Source organism: Falco rusticolus, chromosome 6, assembly GCF_015220075.1.
Source record: "Falco rusticolus isolate bFalRus1 chromosome 6, bFalRus1.pri, whole genome shotgun sequence".
NCBI classification, from domain to species: domain Eukaryota; kingdom Metazoa; phylum Chordata; class Aves; order Falconiformes; family Falconidae; genus Falco; species Falco rusticolus.
The window spans coordinates 34,561,873-34,582,914 of NC_051192.1; the positions used below are offsets into that span (position 1 = coordinate 34,561,873).

At 38.7% G+C, this 21,042-nt stretch overlaps 1 protein-coding gene across 1 annotated transcript; it reads right to left on the minus strand.

Moving 5' to 3' along the window:
* Nucleotides 1-19,599: 19,599 nt before the first annotated feature.
* Nucleotides 19,600-20,757, minus strand: LOC119150315 (vesicular inhibitory amino acid transporter-like; the record flags this gene model as incomplete). Its single annotated transcript, XM_037392761.1, has 1 exon — nt 19,600-20,757. A coding segment is annotated over one exon (1,158 nt), but the record flags the coding sequence as incomplete, so codon positions are not given.
* Between the last annotated feature and the right edge of the window lie 285 nt (nt 20,758-21,042).

The window sequence follows — 21,042 nt, forward strand, 5'->3', positions numbered from 1 at the left end:
GCCAGGCTCCAGGACCTGCTGCCTTGAGGTACCCCATTGAATAGGCACGTCTGGCAGGCTGGGAGTCCCTCACAAAATGAGGAATCACTGATTCAGGAAGGAGGAAATTCCCCTGGACCCTCTCCCACAGTTGTGTGCCTTACCTCTCAACTATAGAGCAATGTGCCCCCAGCCCCACAGGGACTGTGTGTCCCTTAGTGTAGTGCCCCGCTTCCACCAGCAGTGCAGGGGACACACAGCCATCCCAGCTGCACCATCCAGCCTCGCTAGCCTGACCAGAGCACTTCCTTTAGTGGTGGGAGTTGCAGGTCTGAAACCTCTAACTGAGGAGGTGTCACACCAAATATGTCTATTTCCTGAGAGAATGAGTTATTTAAGAAACCTACAAGTAAGGGCTTCTTCTTGTGGAGGTTTTGAGACTGTGAGTCCTGGTTAGATCCTGAACATTTAGGTCAAGGGAGGTGGTGTTCCCCCTCTGCTCCGCTCTCATGAGACCCCACCTGGAGTACTGCATTCAGCTCTGGAGCCCCCAACATAAAAAGGACATGGATCTGTTGGAACAAGTCCAGAGGAGGGCCATGAAAATGATAAGAGGGCTGGAGCACCTCTCCTATGAAGACAGCCTGAGAGTCTTGGTATTGTTCAGCCTGGAGAAGAGAAGGCTCCAGGGAGACCTTATAGCAGCTTCTAGTACCTAAATGGGGCCTACAAGAAGCAGGAGATGGACTTTTTACAAGGGCCTGTAGTGATAGGACAAGGGGGAATGGCTTCAAACTGGAAGAGGGTAGATTTAGATTAGATATAAGGCAGAAATTATTTACTGTGAGGGTGGTGAGGCACTGGAACAAGTTTCCCAGAGAAGTTATGGATGCCCCATCCCTGGAAGTGTTCCAGGCCAGGCTGGATGGGGCTTTGAGCAACCTGGTCTAGTGGAAGGTGTCCCTGCCCATGGCAGGAGGTTTGGAACTAGCTGATCTTTGAGGTCCTTTCCAACCCAAACCATTCTATAATTCTATGGTTAGAGAGGTGGGTATTTCAGATACTCCTTAGGACTTAGTGGGTTTTGGTGTATAGACAATTCCAGGTTCAGTGTATGACATCTCTTGATAATCATCTGGAGTGTATAATGATCCTGTGTAGGCTATAGAGAGTACAGTTCCGGGTACGTGTCTTACTTGCTGATGCCTAAATAATTTTTTACATCTATTTGTAAGTGCCTGAAGTAACCATCTTAACACGGCAAGTCAAATTCAACTTTGTATCACAAAAACTGAAGAGAAAAAGATCAGCGTAGAATAAGTGGAAGAAAAAGCAGGAAACTACCTACTGGAGAGCTGGTGAGTATAAAGACTATTCTTTGCTGAAGGAACTTAAACCATTTTATAAAAGTGCTCTGATGTGTCTTTGAAACTCCATTTCACATAGAAATAACAATCTTGATTCTCAGCTGGTATAAACTGTCAGGGATACATTGAGGCCAATTTCCTCCAGCTTCTGATCTGGCCCAGAGATATCGTATACTGCTATCTATACTAGTATCATCTAGTATCATCTGTACTGCCATCAGGATGAAACATATATGTCTGCATATAGCTTTGTATCTGACAAAGACACAGAATTGCATTAACATAGAAGAGAAAACTAACTAGTACAGAATAAAATGAATACTGATGGCTGAAAAATTCTGTATACATGATAATGCACTGGTTATTCCTTAGTTTCTGTTTTTACTTATATAACAGGTATTTTCTTCAAACTGGCTGGCTGGTAGTTAAATTAGCTTAATTTATAGCCTTTTCCCAACGCAAGACAAGAGCCTATATTCCCTCCTACTGAAGACAGGTGTTGTACTAACACACCTAATGTACTACTACTGTTTCATGCAGAGAGGATAAAATACTTGGTGCGGTCAGGGAAACGGCAGTTAAGTATGAGCATTGCACTGGTTTTTGGCAACAAAAAATGCTATGCCTTTCCTCCTTCTAAAAGTGCAGAAATTCGCAACCAGTCAGTCAGAATGCAAAGGCTAAAGTGGACAAGTGACTGAGGTTTGTTTTCCAACCTTTCGTCAACAGTCTTACAGAGCTTTGCAGCTCTCAAAGGTTTTGTATGGTGTCTTCCTCTGGTGGAAAGCATGCACATATTTGCATGTATGTGTGTGCACACGTGCATGCCTGTTCTCCTAAGGCAGTTTTACAAGATTTTCGACACATGACTGTAAGTTCAGTGATGCCAGCCTGCAGGAATGCAGGTCTGGAGATGTGAGGGGCGATGGTATCGGCCGCATGACTACTGCCTGCGGTGAGAGATTCCAGTAATTTTCCCTGCTGTTATGGGAAATGTCATATGTAATTCCAGTTTTGACAGGTTTTTCTGTAATTGGTATTCGACTATTGGACGCACCTTTTGCTGGAACAAGGCACTGCCCCTCAGGCTGCGATCTGACAGTCTGCGGCAGTGCTGCTGCCTCTGCTTTCTGTGCGAACGCCGGAGCCTGCACAGCTCTGCATGGGAACGGTGGGGGGAACTGACCTGGTTTAAAAATAAATCCCACCCCAGCATCAAAGGCCCATTTTTTTAGCTGGATCCAGCACAGATTCCTGGATCCTTGGGCTGTAGAAATACTCATGCCAGCGTGGTGGTGGGAAAGTCAAGGGGTTGGGAGCAAGCACCTGGGGAGGAAGGGGTGGCAGCTTCTTGAGATGACTCAGCGGATGCAAACTTTCTAACTGCCCTGCTCTGGTGTAGGTGTGTGTACTTGCACCACCACTGCTCTAATTCGGGTTTGCGCTCAATGGAGCGGATTTAAATGACTGCATAAGGCACCAAGACAAAAGGATAATTTAACTATTTCTTGTGATCATAAGCTGCAAAACATACCATTGCCACTGGAATGCTGGAGCTGCTGCAGCACTGCTAAGCCCAGGCAAGGTCTCGATGTGCTAAATGCAAGGTAAAGCCTTGTCATTGGCACTGACTTACCAGCCAATTTGCCTTCTGCGTACACAGCACCATATTTTTAACACCCCTGCCACCTTTCAGCAAGTGGAGTATGTTCTGGCATGCTGTATCACCACTGCATTAGCAGGCAGGCAGTTTGAAATAATATTTGAAAGACCTGTAAACCTACAAACTCTGAAATTTGAAATCAATTTGCCTTGAACAGGTTTGGCCTGAAGATGGGTAGAAATCTGAGCTGTACCAGTCAACCATAGTTCAGCTTTCATTCCACAGGTAATTGCAGCCACGTTCATTCTGGCATTAAGCAACTACCATTCCTGCACCTGTGATACAAGGGTGAGATGTGTATAGGTAGCTCGTTAGTGTGATCTCTCTTTTTAAAAGGAAAGTTATAACTAGGAAAGGATTTTCACTATGTACACAGTGTCGAAAGTCTGACTCTTAAAATCACCTCTTCTGAAAAATTCTGACATCAGAATACGATTAACTGTGCTATTTCTGTCATATCTTATTTCAGGAAGTCCACAGTAGTGTCATGGAAGCAGGAGAGTATTATTTTACATAGCATGCAGATTTAATTTTGAGATGTATGCTGACAGCCTATGTTACCCCTTCTGTCATAACCAAACAAAGTAATTAAGTTTGGAAAACCTCAGATTCTCTTTCAACTTGATCTTTAGAGCTGCAGAAATACTTTTACAGTCAGAAATCCAGCTTCTTTGCTTGTGCTGAGATAGTAGAGAGCTACTCGCCTTCCAGCTGTCCTAGTGTACCAATGGCTACACGGTGGACATTTTATCTGTTTGTTAATATAAGGTTAGACCCTGAAGTCTGTACATGCTTTTTATTCCAGTACGTTTCTCCCTAAAGTCAAAAGATTTTTTCTGAATAGGACTGATGAAACATGTCAAGAATTAGATCTGTATTTGTTTAGTGCCAAATGTGTGTTCAGTACTGTCAAGTATGTAATTGTTTCCATCTCAAACATTTAAAATGTTTTGGATAGTCCAGTGTCTATAGACTAACTCCAATAACTCCACATTTTTTGATGAAAGACTCTTTCAGATTTTTTGTAGCGGCATAGCAATAACCATAATTTCAGGATGGGATTTCAAAACCTTGATGAACAGTGATCTCTCTCTCGCTCTTCCCTGCCCCCCCCCCCCCCCCCTCCTCACTTGGTACTACAATGAAACCCTAGGTGGGATTTCTTTTTTCTAATTGTGAAATTAAATTATTGCAAAAACAAGGAAACAAAAGCTGAAATTCAGAACCTACTGAATAGCAAAAATCTTCCTATGGAAAATGAACTCAAAACTTAAATTATAAACCTGTCAGTTCATCTCATATGAAGTTCACTTAACAAAGCGTATGTGACACTGTGCTACTAAGGATTTAAATAAAGTAATATGCTAGAAAAAGAAAGATCCCTGAAGCAATGAAAAAAATTACCTCCTTACCACGTTTTAGATTGTGGGGAGGTTCTCCAGCACAGCTCTGAGGCAGCCCTGGCGCAGGTTTCCTTGGCTCCTGAGACAAAGGTTGTTGTTCCCAGGACTGCAGAGTTTGGCAGAATCTGCCATCCCGTCTGGTCCCTCTTCCCTTTCCATTCATGATCCCCATCTCAGTGCTTTGTGTCCCCAAGCCCGTCCTTTCAGGGGGCAGAGCTGCGAGGCCAGAAGGGCAGAGGCGATGAAGAGCTGAGTACGTCAGCTCAGGATGCAGAAAAGATAGAGTGAGATCCACTTTGGCCCTGCTTTGAGCAGGAGACTGGACAACGCCTCTTCCAACGCAGGTTGCTTATGACTTTTTGGGTTTATGCAAAAAACTGCTTTGCAGTGTGATTCATTTGAAAAGCATGAACAATTTCCCATGTAGCACCTACTTATAGTTATTGGATATTATCAGCATTCAAAAGAAATTTCAGAGCATTTCTACTGCTCAGTTCTTCAGCCCTAGATTAATGGCAAATATTTCTCTTTGCCTTTTCTTCTGAAAATCTTACTGGTTTGACATAAAAATCAGCTCCTGAAGTCTGAATGAAATGGAGTATGCATGTCTTTAAGCAAGACCACAGTGCTCCTAAGCCACCTGGCTTTTGAGGCATTTTTTATGTTATGCCATTAGGAGAACATATGTTACCAACAAAGATATATTGGAGTGCTGCAATTTTTGAATCAATAGTTCCAAGAAACTACCAAGACTAACGTTAAAAAAGGTGATTTCCCTATACCAGAGATGCATCAAGTACCTAATAACAAATATATAGTGGTAACAAGTATATGGCAAATAATGAACTTGTTAGCAAAGTAATAGCATATTTAGTGAATCAAATCCAGTCCAGAAACAAAAGTAATTGTTTCAGTTTATCCTTCAAATTGTAGTTTAACAGCAAAGACAAAAACGGCCAACCAAGGGAAGCAACCTATCAGTCAAATTGTGATACCTTTACTTTCAAAAGCCACTTTATTTCACAAATAGTTCTATTAATTTGATATAACAGATAGGAGAGTATCACAATTAAGTCATGCAGCCTTGAGGTTGTGAGTGAAGGCCTGAGGCAAGGTTAGCTGTAGTATCACTTTTTTTTTTTTCAATTTATAAGTTGGAAATAAATGCTGTCTGCTCTCAACAGAAACACTGAAGAGAGCAGGATGTTGGGTTTTATTGTGCATCCTGTTTTTTAGTCAGCTCAGTATTACTTCTAAAAACTTGCAGAGCCTTCTGCAGGCTTTGTGTGAACAGAAAATAGTCACAGACAGCCATTCTTTTGCTTGCTGAAAATTAAAACTTCTACAATACAGTCTAGACAGGAAATTGCCTTGTCCTTCAGCAGAAAATTAAGTAATTCATTACATCAGTCATCCAAGACACTCCATCCTTTGAAAATTTGTTTTCTGTTGCTCTGATAAAGGTAAGATCTATAGGTCTTCTCTTCGAAGTAGGTGAGTCATCTTATGCTGGACATTTCACACATGTTTTCTTGGGACAGCGATTCTTCTCTGTGGCTAAGCCAATTGAAGAAAAACGTTAAGCTACCTGATGCTTATCTGTAGGGTGCTCAGGATACAGGACAGAATAAGCCTCCTATAAAGAACTTTTGGTACTTCTGTTCCTTTTCAGCTCTCAGTTAATGGCTTTTGTTCGTGTCTGAAATGTTTGCATTCCCCCAAGAGAATGCTCTCAGTATAACCTGAATCTCCCGGAGGTATTTTCTTTTCATTGCTGTCTATCGATTTTCATTTAAGTGTGTAGATCATAGCATATACTTAAACTCTGTAGATCAGCTCAGAAAAATTATTGCTTACATGATGCATTTTTCTTCTGATGCATTAATGTTTGCATGCTAATTACAATTATCTGACTTTTTAGCATTTGCAGTCAGCATGTGAGACAGGTGAACCTAAAAATGTGCCCCATGGATTCCAGCCAATGGAAAAAAATAAGCCAGAGACTAAAGAGATGCAGCAGTTTATACGAAATTACGACCAGGAAGAATTCAGAGGGACAGAAAGCATGTACAGAACAATAAATGAGCTGAGAGTAAGTATATGACATGGCAAAAAGGAAAGCAATTAATAAATCAGTCTTTAAAAAGTGGTGAAGACAATAAAAGAAACAGTTTAAAATATTTTTTTAAAACAATGAGTCACAAAATAGTTTTGTCCTTTTTTCCCTCTAAATATATAGTTTTATTATCTTGATTTGGACAGAAAGTGATTCTAAAAAACGCTGAAATAGGTAAGAAAGTATCCTTCAAAAAACCTGAATCCCTGTCCAAGCAAGCAAAAGAGAAGAGAAGTCAAAAGTGGCAAATTAAGTATAACGACACAAATCAAAGGCCAACAATAAATGTTTTAGGGACTATTTGCTAAATGCATAAAAACTAACAGCAAACTCTTCCTCAAAGCCACGGGGAGTAGGGAGGCTCCCCTGGAGTCATTAAGGTCAATTGGCATATCAATGAAAGGATAAATTACCGCAGAAAAGACAAAGGGTTTTTTGCAGGTTTCCTCCTCCTGGAAGATCGAAGAGATTCACACTCCAGAAGTCGTCTTTACAAGGACGTATCAGAAGAGCTGTTTTAAACTGAAATGTCTGTGGAGGAGGTTATAGAACAAATTTACAAAATGAACAGTAGCAAACTGCCAGGACCATATGGTATTTCCCCAGGAGATCTACAGGAGATTGAGGATGAAATAGCTGAACTACTGTCTTCCTGAAAACTGCCTCTATACTAAAGATGTAGAAGGTGGCAACTATTGACAATAACTTTTTACAAACTCAATTAGAGATTCTGGGTTTATAGACCAGTTCTTTTGATTTAGGTAAGTAACACACCGTGTGGAAAAATAATCCTAATTTACATGCAGGGTGATAACTCGGTACTAGCTGCTACCGCTCAGAAAAGAAAGGTCTTGGACATGTAACATAATTCTGTAAAGACATCAGCTTCATGTTCAGTAAAAGTTAGAAGCAGCTACAAAATAAGACAATTTTTAGGTTTTGCACTTGTTCTTCAGCATATGTGTTCCTTTGCAAAACACATGCCAAGAGTTGTTTGTTTTGGGTTGGGGTTTTTTTCCATTTATTCTGATAGACATATTACTTCTATTTCCAAGCCACTTGCTTTGATATGTCCTTGGGCCACCACAGCAAGAACAATGCTACCAATATGAGAGAAGGAAATTTTTACTGCAGGACTAGAGAACAAAAAAGCATGTCAAGCTATGTCCACTTCCAAATACTGTGTTACGTTTCTGGTCTTCCCTCCTATCTCTCATCCCCAGAAGGGATAGGGCAGGACTAGAAAAGATTTAAAGAAGGACAAAAACAGTGGTCAAAAAGATGAAACAACTTCCATAAGAGGAACAACTAAATTGTTCAGCCAGAGAGAGACAATTTTTTACAGCTTTTACATGGCCTGGAGAAGGTGAACAGCCAACGAAGTTTTTCCTACAATAGCTAGTGAGAGCTCAGATGATATTTTTGAAGGGTAAGTTGAAAATGAATGAAATTAGATATACTGTGGAACTCTTTCCCATAGGATATTTTGATATTACAATTGTACAGCTGTTTGGAAAGCTAATTAACATAGGAAAAATCTACCAGATACTATACATATAAAGATAATACCTCTTATTCAGGAATTTGATGAACTGCTAGTCACTGGAGATTGAAAAATAATTGTGGGGTAGTATTGGAGTATTCTGGCTTTGTTTTTCCATTGTTGTCATTGCCAAGATATCTGTTTTTGGCCACTGTCAAAGAGGTGTTACATTTCTGGATGGACTTCTGATCTTATACGGTAAGCTATACTTATAGTCCCTCATTTCCATATAGGAATACCCCATGCAAGCTTATAAGGGATCTCAAGGTTGATTTCTGAAGTCCTTTATGCCCTGGTGTGTGGGCAGAGTCTCAGCCAGAATCTTCTGTTTCTCTTAGGCATGACTGTGACTAGATTTTAGGTATGAAGGGAATGGCATGGCTGCTACTAATATTTGGCCTCTCAAGAAGGCAACTACTTCATCAGATCTTGAGGAAATGGGGAAAAAAAAGTGTTGGCCTGAAATAATACATTAATTCTTCTATTAATTGCACACAAAATCGTATCTCTGAGGAAATGTGTGAAATTCTGTGGAATTATTTTGAAGAGAAGATAGAGCAAAAATAAAATATTCCAAAATCTCCATAAGGAAAATCTGTGCCCAGGTATCATTTAAGTGAGGGTGAAAAATAAGAAGAAATCAAAAATTTTAAATCTTTCCTGTAGTTGGATTTCTTTTCAACATGGAACAAAATTAGTTCTCTTTTAAGGCACAGTATCTGTACACATTACACAGTTCCACTCTTAACAGGAAAGGGATTTATGAGTGCCAGACCAGGGCTGGAATTTTAAATTAGAAAGTGATCTTCATGTGCCTTAAGCATGGCCATCTTCCACACAGAGTTCCTGATGAAGGTAGTAGGTATAAAATGCTCCCTCACAAGTTGGCACTTTGCTGGTAAGCATTTAACGTTCATGACAAGCCTTGTTTTTTTAAGGGTAAAAATGAATGCAAACTACTACCTTCCGGACGTTGCTTGAATACTTACAGGAATTAATTGCATGTTTTTTAGTTCCTAAAATCAACATTCAAACAATCAAACAAAAAAACCTAGCATGAATGCAAACTTTTCTAGCAGCCCCCAGTTGCTGTGGATCAAATCACTAGAGTCTGATCTCACTTTTTTCATTGGTGACAATCCATATTAAAAAAAAAGTTACATGGACCAGTAGGTAGTGACCCATACATGCAGTTTCAAAGTATTCTATTATAGGAAGAATGAATAGATTATTTGGGCAGGAAATAGAAAAAATTTCTTTCTCCAACTCTGGGCAAATCACCTATCTGTTAATCTCTTTTTCTCTTTACTTTTTTGCCACCTTTATATTTGTGCCAGTAGATCTATATTGCCAGCAGCATAACCCCTTCTCTGCACTTCAAAAATTCCTGATACCTATCAGGATGCAGTAGCTCTAAATTAATACAATGATCAATATTGGTCTGGCTGGGTCTCAGTGATTCAGAGAGATTTCACCCAGCTATGAGACGCTAGCCAGATACAACCTTGTATCCCATTATAACATCAAAATTAGAAGTTTTGAATCTCTCAGTGTGGTTTGGTCACAACTGATGGCAATAAGCATCAGTGTGGTAAACGGAGAGAAAATTTTCATCATGGTTTCTGAGTCTCAGAGGGGATAAGTGGGTAAGCCTTTGCTTCTGAGGCCAGGCTGGGTCCTTCCAGGCAGTTGGGATATTTTCTGGATTCAATAAATTTTCTGAAGAATCTCCTCAATTAAATTTATTTTTTCTCTCTAACCACAGCCCCTATTCAGCATACTTGCTAAAGAGAAGGCAAACAATAGCAACAAAACTCTCTTTTGCTGGGAAAAAAGCACTCTGAAGCAAAAGGTGAAGATAGGAAAGAGGAATTCAGTTTACATTTTTCTCTTCCAACTAAGGCCTGTGCAGCCCAAGAGGGCTTAGTTTCACAGTGATGTTGGTTTGACTCATTTAATGGCAACTGTTTTTTCAAGTTGCTTTTAAAAGATGAAAAATTCTTTGAAAGGTGGACAGCTCTGGCAACAAGCTAATAGGGAACAGTCTGCTACAGCCCAAAGTATATGAGCCCTCACTTGCCAATCTAACAGTCGTTCCCTGTTGGTATGATTGGATTATTTCATTGGATTATTTCCCAGATGGGCATTAATGTGTTTGTAGGGCACATTCAGTTAAAGGGTCAATGTTTATTAAAGCTGCAGATATTGCATTTGCTCTGAGCATGTCATTAAAACAGCAGATTGCTCCCTGTTTTGCCTTTCATATAGTAGGCTGTATCACAAAACAGCTCTGGATGATTTTGTCACCTGTTTTTGTTCAAGAGCTTAAAAGTAGAATATATTATAGGTTTCTTATATGGAATGAATTAGTATTTTTCCATAAAGCTAAGGTTTTCAAAGATTATGATTTGTACTGTGGGCAGGGAAATTCCATATTCCCTCAAAGTCCTCTGCCTTGGTTTATGGATTTGTTGTACCTTTCTCCCTCCAGAGCTCCCTGCTTCTGCTATTTAATTGGGCGGGGGGGAAGGGGGTGGAGGTGGTGGGAACCTTCAGTGAAATAAATGTGACTTAGGTCTATAATTTCTAAATAGTAATTAAATAATTATCTAAATAGTAATTAAATAATAATTTCTGAATTTTACTCTACACAGCCATTCTTGCATAAAAACAAGCTTCTGATCATATTGTGATTCAATCATACTTTTCAATGTGATCGATGTTAGCAATACTCATTGTCTTACAATTGCCCCTTCCTAAAATATCAATGGTGTCCAGCTTCAGGATGACACAAAACTATTTTTTCTTACCTGTCCTGTCTTATCCAATTCCATCCTGCACTTTACATATTCTAAGATTGTTTCAGTTCAATGGTGAATGAAGTACTGGTTCTTATATATGATATATTATGTAATATATATTAGAAATTAACCATTGAGATCAGGCAATCTTTTATCAGTAGTTTTAATAACATTAAGCAGTAAAATACAGTACAGCCAGGCATTAAAATGCTATGTTCAACTGTAATACACCATTTCTACCATACAAAGTCAGTATGCAAAGGCTTTGCTTCCCTTCTATCTTTAGAACAAAGTCTCAGAGCCACATCCCCAGGTTCAGCCAAGAAGAAACCCATAGACCTGAAAAATGAAGGCAGAAAGACTTTTTGGTTTTCAATGTAACCTTTTAACCATATGTCTTTAAGAGGCTAGATCTCTTCTAAGAACATCTTTCAATTGTACTGGCTTAACACTATTCCAGAAGCTTAGCATGTCCAATCACCCTAAAAGAATCCTAATCAGGCCTTAGGATAAAATGCTGCATTGACAGAAAAGCCGGACAGCAAGTAAGATGTCACATTTCAGTGGATGGCCTCGCCAAATAACTGCATTTCCAACTGCTGGAGTTAAAATAGAAGTGTCATTGAAAATCAAGATTAGTCTTTTGTTCCCAGGTAGGCAATCAAGTTAGGCCTGCAAGTAAGTCTTAGCTTGGAGCCTTGAATTCAAGGGTTTGGATCTGCAAGATGAGCCTGGGTGGACAATATCCAGGGATGGCGCTTTGCATTAGACATTTATTTAAGAAGTGTCCTTCAGAGCTGTTCATTCATCATAGGAGTATAGGACCTCTTCAGGTCTTCTGATCTAGCCCTTCCCTCTTTGAGATCTATAGCCTTAACAGCTCTCAAAACTCCTGTAATTTGTGTTGTCTCATTCTGTTTGGTGCTGCTCCAGTGCTCTGAAAATAGCTGTGCTGTACTCCTGACTCCACTAATGCGTTACACACTGGCCTGGAGATCTCTGTATGGCAAGATTCACAATTAGACTTCCATGATGTTGATTTTTGTTTGTTTGTTTGTTTGTTTGGGTGACTAACAGAGTTTGAAAGCATAAAAACCCCTGATGCTTAACTGATTTGAATTGTCTCACATGTCTGTCTCATGTTTCATTCACATAGTCACTGTGAAATGTATCAAGCTCAGACTGGGTTTACCTGCAATAACTAAAGCAGATATATTTTATTTGGTAGCAACTTCTCTCATTTTGCATGACTTCCATTCCTAGAGGATTAACTTTAGGCCTACAATAACAAGGTGTATGACTGATATGATCAGAAAGAAGATGGGAGCATTCACTTCTTTTTTGTTTTAATTCAAATGCACCACCTGTGTTAAGCAGCCTATGACTTGAGTTAGCTGTTTGCAGATCATCATGTAAAAGCAGCACATTGAACTGGCACCATTGAACTAGGAGAGAAGGCTGCCCACTGACTTTTCCCTTGCCCTGGCTGCTACACCAGGTTAAGAGCAGCTGTGGAGGTTTGGGGAAATTGTTTCTTTCGTGAAAGCTGCTGAAAACACACGTGACGTGCAAGTGAGAGAGGCAGGGATGAACAGCACAAGCAGAGAATGAGGGGATATCCAGCAATAACAGGGAGCAGACATCTCGCTGGGACTTAACTGTGGTGGAAAATTTTTTTGCTGGGGAACAAGGAGAGACAGTGGAATTTGTTGCAACCAAGTAAGGCTCTTATTTTCAGGACTGAGGATGAGACTGAAGGAATGGGTCTACCCACTGATGACATCTGAGGCAGAGGAGAAATTTGCTTATAAATCTGTTTCTGATCTACTTCACTGTTTGTTTAAGTTCCTGCTCTCCAATAAGACAGCTTTTGGAAACTGGTGCTCCAGGAGTTCTGGGAACACTCACACAAAGCTTGACCCAGCTTTGATTTGGATTGCTTTATGTTGACCCACCTTTAAAATTTGACCCATTTCAGATTCCCATCACACCATTCCTAATAAAACTTTCTCCTGAAGTGTAATTAGCAAGTCTGTACCAATGAGATTAGTGTTGTCTAATAAAACTGATAACTTAATGCCTGCATTGGGTTCCCATCTGATGCCTCAGCTGGCAAGACATTCCTCTCTCTAGCCATCACTCCTAGGATTAGTTAACAACTGATTAAATCTCAGGAAAGCCCTTGTATCCTATGGATTGGGTGATAGCCATGCTCCCTGCAAGCAGGTGTGGGAGCAGATATTTTCTGCTGATGGAGGGTTATGCCTTCGCAACTGTGCAGATTGTCATGAGTAGTAGCACCAGAGATGCGAGCCACAGATGGCAACAAGGGGTTGCAGCTGTCTGCATGAGGCTTAGTATCCCTGAAGCAGCTGCACTGGGAATTTGGTAGATGTAGCATGGCTTATGTGTGCTGAGTGCTCTCCTTTAATCCTTCTGCCTTCACCTTCTCTTTGCACATTACATTATTATTACAACTGATGATCATTGCTAAAGCACTGACAATACAGCAACCTGTTGTTGTAGCCCTATGTCCTGTGTTCTCTGGGTTCCTGGCCTAATGTAGACTACACTCTGCACTCATTGCTAATTATTACTTTTCTTTTTTGTTTTGTTTTTGCTTTGCTTTCCACTTTGAGTAGGAACAATTTTACGGTGTCAAGAGCCTTGTGGGTAAATAGCATTTTAAATGGTAGCCCATGACACAAGAACCTGATGCAAGGCTTAATTATTGAACTCAGTCCCTTTCGAATCTATTGCTGAAGCCAGAAGACAAAGGTAAAAGAACCTTGATGGAATACTTAAATTTCAGCTATTATTTAAATTACGTTCAGTTTTGCACAGAGTGAAATTAAGATTAACCTTATACCTTTCCATTTCTTTTCCATTGCACTCTTAGTGTTTCTTTTTTCTTCTTCTGCTTTGTTTCTCCAGTCAATTCCAAGTTTGTTCCTCAGGTTCCTTAGCCCACCCTTTTTCCTATTGCATTTATTTATTTAATTAGATATTAATAAATCCTTTCTCTTTTATCATTATGCCATTATTAGTGCTTTAGCACAGAAAGTGTGCAGTAAAACCTCTTGAGGTTGGAGCAAATCTTTTCTCTGAAGCATCCATGCAGAATTTGGATTAGTACACAGGTTATATCCAAAGGCAGCCTGATCTCCTGCTGGTGTATTCCATACTCTCTGGAGGGAACTGGATCTTGCTCCCACACATTCCTGATTTTGGGGGAACTGACAGGCTAATTAGGTCCCTATTACCATATGAAGGAGCTCACAGGGATACTTTAAATTGTAGCCTAGTAGAAATTGCCATTTTACGTGTTGGGTTACCTGAGGAGCAAGAGAGGTAAGGTACAGTGTTACCTTTTCCCAACTCCTGTTTGACCAGATTTGGTAACAGACACCTAAGTGGATCTAAACTATTCCCAAACTGGGAGTTCTGCAGGGACAGTAGCTTTGATCCTGGCCTGAGGGTCAGGTCACCACCTCTGTGGTGATCATTGTAAGAGGACTTTCTCCATTTTAAGGTCTTTTTGCACTGGCTTTGGGGCTGCAAGGCAATAACTGCCTAGGAGCAGTGCATATCTTTGAAACAGTGCTGTGGGAGAGGTTAGAAATAGGAATAGATAAGGATACGCAGAGAAATAGAATTTGTTTATAATATTATATATTTAGCATTTTTTTCAAATTCCTTTGGGAAACAGAAAACATTAAGCATAGTGATAATTCCAGAGAAATGAGAAGGATTTTATTTTAAATGTTTTGAATTCATGAGAGGTTTGGGCAAGTGAAAGCAATGAAAACTGTTCATGCACAGAATATATCGACTTACATCAACTAGAGGAGCTTGAATTACTGCTTGTGCAAAACTGGAAAATGTTTACAGGCAATGTTATTCTTACATCAGATGATTTCCCCTGCTTTGCCTTCCCTTTCTCTCCTTCTGAGCTTTTTCTTTTCTATGATCTTTCTTTTCCTTTTTACTTGCTGGCAACTTCTCAATTTTACTAGTTCCCAGTTTTCCTCTTCCACTCCCTCGCCACACTTTCTCTCCTCCTCTCCCCTTTTGCCTTTTTGCTGCATTTACTCTATAATTCCTCTCCAATGTGCCTTTTTTCTTTCATATCACTTGCTTCTTCCCTCTACATATACTTATTTAGCTACTTCATTTACCTGAATCTCTTTATATTTGTACCTTGAAAGACAAAAAAGTTACATGGGAAAGGCAGGTTTCAGTTAAATATTTAAGCTGCGTAATGGGCTGCTTGCTGTGTTATACATGTTCATGTTATCCTGGCACAAACTGACAGAGCAGATAAAATGAAGGATGAAAGAGAAAAAAACCCAAGTGTTGACTGTCAGGATCACCAGGAAGGTGTGCTATGTTATTAAGCTACAGTAGTAACCTAGAACTTCCTTGGGATTCCCTTGTGGGTTAATCTATGCTCTGAGTATTGGCTTTGTAACTGTAAAATGAAGATTCTGGAATCTCCCTCCCTCAAAGAGACAGTGTGAAGACAAATATAATAGCAGATTGAGGGGTGACCACATAAAAATATAATGACACCATGGAAGAATGAAAAACAGTTAACTTCAAAGTGGCAATGTCTTGACAAATACTTTACCAGTGGAAAAAAATACTTCAGTAGTTTTCAGTTTTCAAACTGTGTATTTCAAATTAATTGCTAGCTACTACAGAACACAAATTTTCCAACACATGAGCTCTTGGGACAACTGAATCTCATCATACCATCAAAATATTTTTTGAGATACATTCCCTTTTCTACTCAATTTTGGAAGATAAATATTTTCTAAGACCAATATATCATCCAGATAATTAATTATAATGCAGAAGAACTGGATAAATGATTTCTAGAAATCAGCTATCAGTTTCTTAAAACACTGCAGTTCTGAAAAGAAATACTGAAAATTGAAAATTGATTTAATGAAATGTCTGCAGGGCATCTTATTTGTTCCATTTTTGTACAACCACATATGCAGACTAACTAGCTAATGCAAAATGAATTTTGTATATGTATTTCAGAATTTACTTCACAAAATAAAAATTAAGTGAATAATCAAGGACAAAGAGTTAATGAAACAGTGTCAGCCTCAAGAACTTCTTCCAATAGCTTTTCTGATATGTCTCTAACATTTTAGTAGTATCAACAAGGAAAACATTTATCTCACTGCTGGAAAAAAAGGAAAGGATGTGATAATGTGGAAAAACCCCTCTAGTTACAAACTAAAGTGACAGCCAAGCTTTGGTGTAAAAGTAAATTAGGCATTGTTAATGGACTATAGATGTTAAAGCCTTGGTCAGATGTTAAAGCCTGAAGTCAATGATTATACTCCCACCGAGTCAGTGAGAGCAAGGTTTTCACACTAACTTCAGAATTAAGCTTTTGAAATCCTTCATAAATAAACACTTGAAGTTTCTCAGTTTACCTGCAAGAGATACTTTAGTTAAGCCTGCATTTTAATTTTAGAGTAACCTGACTTAAATCTGCATACCGACTGTCAAAACTAGAAATTTAGGGTTTGGTGTTGATGCTACAATCCCTATAGAATGGAAGAAGCACTTTGAGCAATGCCTGTGATATTCTTGCTGAAAGGAAGCAGGTTCCTTTACTCATACTTTTGCTGGCACAATAAATGAAGCAAGACTGTTTGAATATGTTTTATTTCAGCACGTAATTTGTTCCTTAGCATCTTCTTCATGTTCACTACTGTTGGTTGTTTGCTTTCAGAATTAATTTTGATAAAATACTATCATATTACAATGAATAATCCATGAATGGCCAACATAATAAATATTTAGCCAGTCTTTTACTTTTCTACCTTCAGTGATTCTAACAATTGGTAGTATGAATCTAGTGACAAAAGTTCCCAATAGTCATTATACTGATAAATACAGTGCCTCCTGGTTTGTAATTGATAGTAATGCCACCTTTCCAGGTTTTCTGAACATATTCTATAGATGGTATCTTTTAATGTCTAATATAGACACTTCAAATATTTTATACATGTTATTAATAGAATATGCTGTTGTCTGTTTTAGGAAATGAAATCCAGTGAGTCAGCCTGATATCATGAATATTTATTTTTGTCTTTATCATGTGCTGAGCACGACATTCAGGTTTGAACTGTAGGGTGTGTAAGTGTATCTCTGCCTGTCTGAGTTGGAAGGTTCAATTAATCTTGACCCCAGAAGATAGTTTCTCATGAAGATGTCTGGCCATGGCTTTAAAAGGAAGCTCATACAGCTTTTGTGTCCCACAGCAATGACATACTTCAAAATTGCTGAGTGCTGGCCACAAAAAAGGAATCTTGAACTATGTTTTCTCTCTTAATCAAGTGGCCTCTGCTAAGTGACTTCTCAAGGCCTTGCACTTGGATGACTTTCAGTTTCGTGGATTTACAGTTGCATTGTTAATCATAGTCCTCGCTGTTCCCTGATGTTAACTGTGATTATGTAAATGATTAAATAAGAACATTAATACTGTATGTCTTATTAAGCATGAATCATCTTCCTTTGTAGGAAAGATCTTACATAAGTGAGAGAGCATGATTGTGGGGTGGAATGACCATCCTTGGCTTAAAAGAAATAGGCATTGGCTTCTTGAAAAGGTTGAGAGAAGAAAGTCCAGCTGAAGCCAGTTCTCAATGACACTGATGAGCCAGGGAATCCCTAAAACTGTCATGCAATAAAGTCTATATCCTGATTCCAGGCTGTCCTCAACAGCAAATGCACTGGGGCAAACCCAAGAATTTCTGAAGAGTTTGAAAGAAAATACATTAAATAAAAGTAGGAGATGGGAAAAAATGGTGAATTGTTTGTGGAAAGTTTTTAAGTATCTGAGAGCTTTTGCAAAACTCTTTGGACAACCTCCCTCTGTCCTCGGATGTTTATATAGGTTAAATAGAACAAATACTGTTCTTGCATGTTTGTTTGTCTGTGAAACTTCTCCACACAAAAAATAATGATACCCTTTCATTGACATCATCCAAGTAATAATATCCTTCTGACTGTGTCGTAGGGTAATAACAAGCTTTCATGTACTTCAATGAGTAATGTATTTTTGATATTTTACATAAAAATAAAGACTCTTTAAAAAAGTACATGCCTCCTGTTTGTTCCAGTACAAACCTTAATATCAATAAATTAAACTGTTGTGGATTTGAGTGCAGAATTTGACCCATTGTACCAAAGAAGTAATAGAAATTCTAAGATAATAGTTATTTCCTCAGTTTTCTTAATAGTTTTGTTATTACACAATTAATCTGTTGTAATAAATTTTTCATCACTATTCCACATGACAAACGTACATTAGGAAACAAAGAAAGGAACAGGGTGACATACAAGGCTTAGCAGAACTCCTCTCTTAATTGCATGTTATTTATCATTCAGCAAATTAGCCTTGAGAGGTCACTGTTGCTCATGCAGGACGGAAGCATTAATGCTAAGGTACTACCTAGAAAAATTGTTTAGTCAAGCAGTTACCTCTAGGCTTTTTACTCTATAATCTAGTCTTATGTTGACATGCAAAGAATTTTTCATATGACACAGTAGGAATTTGTGTGTAATTGTTCATTACAAAAATGTAAACTTTATTCTTTCAAATCATTACTTTACCTAATATAACATAGATTTAGTACAATAAGATGATATGTATTCATTAGAGTACTCTGATTAGATTGCTTCTTGTCAATGTTTTATCACTAATGTGAAATACATTGCAAAGTTGATCTTTTTATTAAGCCAATATCTTTTAAAGCTAAAGATCTATCAAGTCATACAGGAAGTTAACTGTGTGTCTGCTTATTGAACTTGATTTACTTCATTGAGCTTTTAATATCATCAGATAAAATACACAGATCAAAGAAATTTCCTGCCTAAGAGGGAAAGTGAACTGCATATTAACTTTTTCATGTTACCAGTGAGACTTCTTGTAACCCAACCAATAGAATAACTGCATTGCAGAGGCATGAATCTTAGGAATTAAGACTTGCAGAAACGCTGCAGTCATTGGCTATAGCTTCTTTCAGAACAAATTCCCTTTTCCATGACTGTGAGCTGTTAGAATGCCTGTTCAACTCAAACTATATTCCCAGTTGAACTCATGATAAAAGCAGGCTTTCAAAGCTGTTGTAAACTGAGTTCTCTTTTGGCCTACTCATTTAAAAAACAACTAGTAGAACTCGTCTTACATAAATAATGAAATACACTGATTTGTTCTGTTCACATGTTGAATTACATTCTGCCAATAATGTGAGATTACATTTCATCCCTTTGCAATGATAGCTCTCTCAAACTCTACCATATCCTGTAAGCTAGATTTGATACCTTTGAGGCTGAACAGCACCTAACCCCATGAGAAATTCTGGTTAAGTTGGTGGAATCACTTGCAGTAACCATTTTAGGATGTGCATGTCATATATGAACAAAACCATATAGGATTAGTTTCAAATTACTTTCATGCTAAACCATCTCTCACACTTTTTCTCTCAACATTTTAAATAAGGATAATTTTGTACTTTTTGGCTATAAAGGTTATTTTCCAATTTGCTTAGAGTCACATATTTTTACAGTTGAAACCCTAATCCTGCAAATATTTAAGCATATGCTTAATGTTACCTAGTGACAAAATCTGTTATATACTGACTAAAGGGGTAAAATGTTTATAAGATTTGGGCCTTATCTGGCTTTTAGGAAATATTTTTACACTCCTCCAAATACCTCAAGCAGCCCTTTTATTGAGCAAACTATGCCTGCAAGACTACAAAGGAAACCCAAAATAAAAACAGAGATATCTGCACATATCTCTAAGAAGGATAGTTTTTTCCATTTCAGTTTTAAATGGAAGAGAGAAGGAAGAAGAAAAGTCATAGCAGCACCTGTTATACTGCCTGTGAAACCCATCAACAAGGCAAAATGTGGTATGAACATGGCCATCAGCAGAGTTAACAAGAGAAATGAGCCTCTTACACCCAGAGCAAACAGTGGAGATGTGTAATTAGAATGGTTGCCTCTAGAAATACAAGCATACAAAATTTCTGTGGCTGCAAAAAAGGGCAAAGGGTAAGAAAGAAGAGCCTTGGTTAAGAGACACAAATTCACTAGGGTTTCAAGAAATGATGGCAGGTTGTCAGTGATAACTTCCTTTGTCTCTTCACCCCAGGTCAAGAATGCAGTCAGTGCAAAGGTTGTTTTCAAGACACAAGCAAAAAAGTGAGTCCAATTCATCATACACCTAAATTCCCCCGGGTTTTTCATGTTACCTTCGAGTGTGGGAAGAAATATTTGCGAAGTGTAACTGAAAATGATCACCCCTACAGAGACTAAGAAGTCCTCAAACTCAATGGAGAGTCTGAATTTTGCCCAGGACCACTGATGCATTTGCGTGAGACAGTAAGTCATCACTACAAGGATGATAATGAAATGGACCAAGGAGCAAAGCTGGCTGAGTTTGGAAACAATTTTGAGAGTCTTGATAAATACACAAGGCAGCAGTATAACAAATGCAATTACAGACCAAGTTTTCTCAGTCACTGGTACATATGGAAAACTATGTGACAGCAAGTTCCCACTAACAACCAGGTACAAAACACATGTCATGATCAGTTCCATCACTTGGGTCATGTTGACAATGATGCCACCTAGTCTGGGAGATATTTTTTTGCAGCAGGCATTCGCAATATCTTCATATGTGTGTCTCACTCTTATAAGCTGTCCATCTTCATTTTCTTCATACAGGCAAGCAATTAGAATTTTGCCTGTGTAACAGCATAATGCTGCAGCCAAGATAATAAGAAATAGGCCACTGTATCCACTGTGGAGAAGAGCATACGGCAATCCTAGGACAAATATTCCCTGAAGAGAAAAAAGAGAAAGAAAAGATAGCACAAAATCCCCGAGGCAAAATGTTTACTAGAAGCCATGCTCCCAAACCTACCCTCCAGTGAATATTGCTTTCACCTAACTGCATGGTGGAAGTACTGCTACATTCAGCTAAGTAAGGAACAATCATAAGAAATGTGTTTATTTATGATAAATGAAATTATTGGCAAAAAATTATGGCTCCTATCGACACACATGTAATGATAAGCTAGGAAAAAGAGAACGTGACTGAATGATATAGTCAGGTTCCTAGTTAATATTTAA